At 39.6% G+C, this 7,402-nt stretch overlaps 2 protein-coding genes across 5 annotated transcripts in view; both read left to right on the top strand.

Annotated features, from left to right (window-relative positions):
- nadk2 (NAD kinase 2, mitochondrial) overlaps nucleotides 1-2,463 on the top strand; it is an 8,481-nt gene extending 6,018 nt beyond the window's left edge. For all 4 annotated transcript variants that reach the window (XM_015389298.1, XM_015389296.1, XM_015389297.1 and 1 more), the window contains exons 6-9: nucleotides 1,467-1,522; nucleotides 1,608-1,661; nucleotides 1,739-1,862; nucleotides 2,076-2,463. In XM_015389298.1, the coding sequence (XP_015244784.1) occupies nucleotides 1,467-1,522; nucleotides 1,608-1,661; nucleotides 1,739-1,862; nucleotides 2,076-2,214 (373 nt within the window). In that variant the 3' untranslated portion in view covers nucleotides 2,215-2,463. The remainder of the gene's footprint in view (nucleotides 1-1,466; nucleotides 1,523-1,607; nucleotides 1,662-1,738; nucleotides 1,863-2,075) is intronic.
- Nucleotides 2,464-5,303: 2,840 nt separating this feature from the next.
- The window catches only part of wdr34 (WD repeat domain 34), a 9,623-nt gene continuing 7,524 nt past the window's right edge, over nucleotides 5,304-7,402 (top strand). Inside the window, exons 1-2 of the mRNA XM_015389290.1 lie at nucleotides 5,304-5,479; nucleotides 5,548-5,799. Of these exons, the coding sequence (XP_015244776.1) occupies nucleotides 5,402-5,479; nucleotides 5,548-5,799 (330 nt within the window). The 5' untranslated portion in view covers nucleotides 5,304-5,401. The remainder of the gene's footprint in view (nucleotides 5,480-5,547; nucleotides 5,800-7,402) is intronic.

Raw genomic sequence — 7,402 nt, 5'->3', positions numbered from 1 at the left:
GCATTTGAGATATCAAAAAAGTACTCCAGAGTGTTGTTCAGCATGGGGGTGAGCACAATATGAAATGAATCATGTTTTGGGTGTACGACTCCTTTAATTATAAGGTTCCCGGGGGTCCTTTAAAAAGTCTCAAAAGGCATTGAATTCTTCAAAATCAAACTAAGGCCTTAATTGGTATTAAAATGTAAAGAGTATGCCAAACATGGGACATAAGTTACAGGTAAGCTATCTGATCGTTGACATATGTTAGGTTTACGTTACTCGTAGTTATGGTGTCCAGCTTATCCTAAACCTCTGAGTAACTTGTACAAAACTTCTGCGGAACTAATCAATAACTTCTCTCCACCGCATATCAACATATCTGACGTGTTCCAGACGAGTGCTGAACGTGTTTTTAACTTCCAGCTACTGTTTAATGGCGTACTGGCAGCTTTTTGGTATAAAAAAATAAAAATTTAGCTACCGTAGGTTAATACAGCAATCAAATAAATCTTTTCTTGCAGACCGGACGCCTCCGGGAGCATTGCTGCCCCCATCAGGACACTGGCTGCCATTTCATGGGCATTACGCCACCGTGCCTTATGCATAAGTTAGGCTGTCGTTGGACATCAGTTCTGGACTCATTATGAATACTCGATGTATTCGCCAAAAATGAAAAAAAAAAATACATAGAAAGTTCAGCGTATGCTAGCGTTTTAGACCCTGTTTACACATGAAGGGAAAATGCAGATATTTCCCTGCGATTTGGCTTCACGTTTACACCAAAACCTCATTTTTATCACAGAAAATGATTATTTCTAAAACCTCCGGCCAAAGTGGAGATTTTTGATAACGTATTAGTTTCTCTAAATACCCGACTGTGTAAATGTGGCCTTAGAAGATTCCGGGATGTCGGGCATACGCTGGCTAAAATGGCGGGGTGTGACGGCGCCTTTAGGTATGAATTAAGAAAACGAGCAAATTCCTTCAGGGAACAAACCTCATCAGGACCTCTAATGGATCCAGAAACCTCTGGTTCTGGTTTCTATTTTAATGCATAATTTTTCAGCTTTTTATTAAAGTTCTTCTGAACCAAACTCTTGAGTTTAGATCTTTAAAAAGTGTTTTATCTGGTTCCTGGTTCCCTTCTGTTTGGATCAAAGCCATGGAAACGACTTGGACCTTAATGTCTAACAGATGAATTTGGGTTTCAGGGCCATGATCCAAAACTAAACTCCAGAGTTTTCATCAACCTGGTTATTGGCTGGACCAGAACCATAGTTTGTCTTTGTAAAAACACAAACACCTGTTACCATTTAGACGTGAGCTCCAGTGAAGAACTAGAACCTATCAGAACGGCTCAGGTTCATATTCTGTACAAGAGGTTCTGAAGGAGGTGAAAGTGGCTTTGGAATTTGGTTCAGTCATTGAGGAGGTTCTGGATGTTCTGGGATCATTGCTGATCAGAACCATGTTTCTGTCCGCAGGTCCTACAACATCAACAAGCTGGCTGAGCAGTCTGTGGAGGAGGTTCTGAAAATAGGTACGTACGTCAGCCCAGGTTCTAAATGAAGTCCGATTTGGTTCTGAAAGTCGTGCTGAATCAGGCCGGTGTTCATGTTCTGCAGGAGCGAATCGGGCCGGAGTTAAACTCCCGCTCAGCCGGGAGTTCATAGAAAGAGGTGAGTTCCAGATCCAGCCCAGGCTGTGGGGAGTTAGGACCCGGTTCTGATGACCCGTCCTCTGTGTGTTTGACCAGTAACCGACGAGTACAACGAGTCGCTGGTGTTCAGTCCTGAAGAGCGGCGCCTGTTCTACAGCGTCAGGGAACCCATCAGCAACAGAGTGTTCTCTAGCAGCCGCCAGAGAGGCTTCGCCAACAAGTCAGTACTTTGCGTTCGATGTGGTTCTGGATGTTAGTTCGGACCGAACAGAATAGCTGATGTTCTCCAGAACTTTCTGGTTCCTATTCAGAAAAGAAAAGGGTTTATTTCCACAATTTATAACACATCCTGTTTTTAATATAAAGTTAAAGCATGAAGGAAAATCAGGAAGCTTGTTGACCATATAAGGAAGTCTTCTGTCTTCTTCTGCAGGGTGTGCGTTCGCTCTCGCTGCTGGGACGCCTGCATGGTGGTGGACGGCGGCACCTCCTTCGAGTTCAACGACGGCGCCATCGCCACGGTCAGCATGAGCGAGGAGGACCAGCTCAGGACGGTCCTCCTGGAAAACTGAGACGGGTCATAGCGGGGAGGGGGAGGGGCGTCAGATCGAACCAAAGGGAAGTTCTGGGTTTCCTGGCCGCCATGAAGGAGGCGGCGATAGGTTCTAGTTGCCATTGATCCAGGATCAGGTTGTTTAGTTCTTCTCAGACTCTAAACCCATGATGATGATGATGATGATGACCTTCCTGTTCATTGAAGGAGGAAAGTGAAGCTGCGTTAACGTCTGACTGATGATGCTATTATTTCTGCTCTGATTTGGAAAAAAGTGTTTCTTTTTACCACAGAGGAGAACAACAGAAGGTTCTGAATGTTGTGACACACAATCCATAAAATCTCTGCTTTAGAACCCATATTTGGTTCTGTGCAGCCAGGACCGGTCCATGGATGAGACTGGCTGAACCCATAAACTGACGCAGAGCTCCCATAATAAACCATATTTATCTGCAAAACAACCGCGGCGCCTCGCAGGATCCTCGTTCTTTGACTTTTCATCTGAACCATCAGCTGTTAGAACTGGACCGAAACTAAGAGGAGAAAAAGAGAGAACTTCTAACGTCTTTAAAAAGTTCTGAGAAATTCTGGCTGCTTGGAAGAAACCCAGAGTATTATTATTAGATCCCTCACCTTCTGTGTCACATTCTGACAAACTTTAAGTTGTTTTATTGGCTGTTTTGGAGTCGATCAAGGATGCAGATTAACGACTACTTAGCTAATTGATTAATCTATGGATGGATTGATATTAGGATTCTTGTTAAAAAAAAAAACATTTTTTTTTTCTTTTTTAGAACCAAGTGAAGCTAAAACTGCCACTGAAGGAGTTCTTAATGGAGCATGTTTACAAAGAAGGTTTCTAATTAAATGGAAACAAGTATTTTTCCAGTTATTCTGCAAAAAAATGTCTCACATTTCCAGGTTTAGGTCTAGACTTTGACTAGGCCACTCCGCCCTGTAGATGTGCTTTTAATCTAAGCATTCTCTGTATCTCAGGCTGAATGGTAAGGCGGGTTATCCTGCTGGAAGGTGAACCTCCACCCTACCTTCAAGGGCCTGACGATGTATTCAGGAAGACATTTAAAAGATTAAGGACAACGGGCCAGGGTTTAGAGCCGTCCAATTTACACCAGCTTCTCCCCTCCTGCTTTAAAAAACAAAAACCCACAGCATACAGCTGCCACCACCATGTTCCTCTAAGGGAATTCTGCGTTTGTGATGTGCAGCGTGGCGATCTGCCACATCTGTGGCTTTCTTCTTACTGCTGCTGCTGCAGATGGAGTTTATTTAGGGGTATCAGAGTAGTGGATGCAAACATATACAACCCTTCACATGTCTAAAGATAGAATAAATAATCTCTGTCTCTTTATAATAATCCCAATAATTCACTGAAGTTTATTGGAATGTGATAAAAGAGGTGTGAATACTTACAAGGGTTCCATCAGGGAAGCAGGTTATAAGCTGATAGGGGGAAAGAGGTAAAGCACAACTTTATGACTGCTGGATTTAACTGTAAAAGTCTAATTTAACCAAGCTTCCATCTAGTTCTTCTAAAGTGTCCGGATCTATCAGAGCAGCAGATGCTTAAAGGTAGCCTAGTAAATTAGCCCCACCCGCCAAAATCATTTTGGCTGTTTATTCTGGCTTATCAGGCTCTGGCAAACATCCTCATGGACCCGTTTCCTGACATGAATCCATTGGGTTTCAGCAACGTGTGAAAGACGTTTATCTTCATGAAAAAGTTTGATGTGTTTTTTGTTTTTTTTTAGGTTTTAGTGTAGATCAGAGATGCTCAGGTCCAAAGTTCAGACAGAATCTGTTTGTCACTCATCAGAGACATCTGGATGGTTAAGAAGCACAGCAGCTTTTTATAAAATATGTATCCAGGTGACCTGAGCCACGCAGAAACCAGGAGTAAAACATGCCAATGAGCTTTCTGGGGTATTCTCCATCTTTGACTCAAAATCTATGTTAGAAATGGTTACGAAACCTGCAAAATGTGACATTAGAATAAAAAGCAACACTTTGTTCCATGTGTTTTTTTTTGTTTTTTTTAAACCAAAAAGTTCAAATGACACTAACCAGTTTATGGTTGTGAATCCCATATGGCACCAGATGCTTCCTGTCTGCTCGGTGTGAAAAGCTCCCAGTCTGGACCTGGAACCAGCAGGTTTCCTGAAGTGGAACTAGTTTCTGTGCCATAGAACCTCCTCGAAACACCGTCCCTGTTCAAGTGTTTTGGAAGGATGCAGGAATGTTTGCGTGTTTTAATAAAATATATTTTACAACCTTTTTATTCCTTTTGGTCTCCATTTTTAAATATGTCTTTAACTGTATTTTTTTTTTTAATTTTAGGTCAAAGGTTTGTAAAAAATTGTCAAAAAAAATTGAAAGATTTGCTGCACAGATGATCCAAATCTGAAGGTTCTTCAAATGGTTATAAAGGACTTTGTTCTGACATCTGCAAATTATCCAAACTCTGTATCAAAATTACTTTTACAAACTATTTTTTCCGACTTAGAAATTAAATGTTAAATTATTTTTATTTTATTTTTTTTATCTCAATTTGACTAAAAATTGAAAGGTTAAGATTTCAAAAAGGTTACCCACTTTTTATTCAAAATATATCCCCCCTTTGGCAGTTAATTTACATTTCAAGCAGAGGAAGTGCCCTGACCAATATGGCGGCGGCATCGGCTACAACCAGGCTGTTAAAGTAAAATAGCTATATAGGATACGCAATTAATTTCCATTTTCGAACGTTTAAGTGGCTGAGGCAGTTATCTGTTGTATGTAGACTAAATTATTAATTTAAACCGTTAAAAAAATGCAAGCTTTGCTGTTAAGCTAAAGCGGAAATAACGTAATTCTCCTATAAAGTTGCCATGTTTCGCTATATTCTGCACCCTTGTTTTGTTGAAAATTCTCATTTAAGTAATTTTATTCTTATTAGAGTCTAAAGTTATTTATCCTAAACAAGAAAATGAAAAATATAAAATCTTTCTATCGCAAAATAAACTTAATTCATTGATTTGTTTTCTTGATTCTGTTCTCTCTTTGTGCCGCGTGATCTGGCAACACGGTCACCATGGTGACGCTGGCTTCGTTGAAAATGGCCGCCGCATCAGCACCATCAGACAGGGCTCAGGCACGTCTGTCTTGGTTCTAACTAAGTTCGGTGGTCTTTTTAAATCAGAAGATTAAAAATGTTTTCTGATGAAACTCTGGAGTCCGTGAGGGTGGAGTCAGTGTGGCGGAAATCCCAGCAGGGGGCGCAGCAGTCGGTAAATGTCCAGAGTATTTGCTGGTTCTGTTTATCTTTCAATGGTTCTGATCTTTGGTTTGTTTACAGAAAAGCTGTCAGACTCCAGCTGTGAGCAGCGGCCATGCAGGAGTCCAGACCGGGTCCCGGGTGTCCAGTTCCACCCAGACTGAACCACAGCAGCAGGACCATCAGCTGGAAAACCTTAACGGTCCTGATCCACCTGGTCTGGTGGACTTCCTGAGGCGCGTGGAGGAGCTGCTCATCAAGGAGCTGCTGAAGAACTCCAGGAGCCATGCTTTCGATGGTTTCCAGGCGAACTGGACGGAACCAAGCCAGCATGTAAGTTACGATAAACTTTATTGATTCTGCTCAATAAACACTGTTAACAATGATGGAATGAAGCTGGAAGATCTTTGCTGCTGTTTATAGCAGAGGCGTCTCTAAATTTTTTGGGGGGTGGGGGGGTAGAGGATGTAACAAAAAAAGCAGCGTTTGGCCAAAATTTCCAATTTATTTATTTTAATTTTTCTATTGAACAGATTTAGCAGAGATGTACGGAAGAGGATTAGGGCCACTGGAAAAAAAGTTAACTGGTTTTTTTTATTTTATTTCAGTATAGTATGGGAAAAAAGTCAGAATTCTGACTTTAATCTCAGAATTCTGACTTTAATCTCAGAATTCTGACTTTTTTTCCATGTTAAACTAAAATAAAATTTAAAAATCAGTTTAAAAATCAGCCCTAATCCTCTTCCATAGAGATGCCTTACTGCAGGGGTAGCCAATTAAAAATATGTGGGGTCCGAATAAAGGAAATCATCAACCAGTACAGGTCCGGAGACTTTTATAATCTGCTACTTTAAACGGAATTTAACACTGAAATTGAATTAGGTATTTATGCATCAATGTTATTACGAGAGGAGATTAGGGCCTCTGGGGAAAAAAAAAATAAAATTAACTGACTTTTAAATTTTATTTCAGTATAAAATAAGTAAAAAATCTGAATTCTGACTTTTCTCAGAATTCTGACTGAATTCTGACGGCTAACAAACATGTTAGCATCAAGCCATAGCCATGTCTACGGAAGAGGATTAGTGCCACTGAAAAAAGTTAACTTATTTATTTATTTATTTTTTTTTTTTCGGTTTAATATGGGAAAAGTCAGAATTCTGACCTTTTTCACAGAATTCTGACTTTAATCTCAGAATTCTGACTTTTTTCTCAGAATTCTGACTGAATTCTGACAGCTAACAAACATGTTAGCATCAAGCCATAGCCATGTCTGTTTTAGAGACTAGCTCTCTTGTTTTAATCACCTTCTGCTCTTCCATTAATGATATGGCATCAACGGGGACCCATCAGGCACGTAAAAAGTCACCTAATTCCATCATTTTCCACCAATGAGTTACTGGCCCTTCCAAACAACTCACTCTCCTTCATGGTGCCCATCTACTTAAAGGTCCAAAGTCAGAATTCTGAAATTTTTTCTCATATTATATTGAAATATAATTTAAAAATCAGTTACCTTTTTTCATTTTTTTCAGTGGCCCTAATGCTCTTCCATTTGTTATACATTGACTATTTAAATAAAAAATATATAAAACAAAAAAAACAAACAAAAAAATTTTTGAAAATTTTTAAAATCTAAAGTGTTTTTTGAAGTAGAGAACAACAAGCATTCAGTTTGGTATATAGACAATTTCCTGTCTCAAATATTTTATAAAACACCTGAACTAACGATTTCTTTATTTTTCTTTTTTCTGTCTTAATGTTGGCAGTGGGCTTTAGGCAGAGATGGGAAGTAACGAAGTACAAATACTTCGTTACTGTACTCAAGTAGATTTTTCTGATATTTTTACTTTACTTTACTACTTACTTTTACTCCTTACATTATTACACAAATATCTGTACTTTCTACTCCTTACTTTTTAAAAAATTGGCTCGT

This window comes from Cyprinodon variegatus, unplaced genomic scaffold (genome assembly GCF_000732505.1).
Source record: "Cyprinodon variegatus isolate N-32 unplaced genomic scaffold, C_variegatus-1.0 Scaffold453, whole genome shotgun sequence".
Classification (NCBI taxonomy): domain Eukaryota; kingdom Metazoa; phylum Chordata; class Actinopteri; order Cyprinodontiformes; family Cyprinodontidae; genus Cyprinodon; species Cyprinodon variegatus.
Note: the sequence above shows the minus strand (reverse complement) of the source record. Positions and strands in the feature narration are given on the sequence as shown.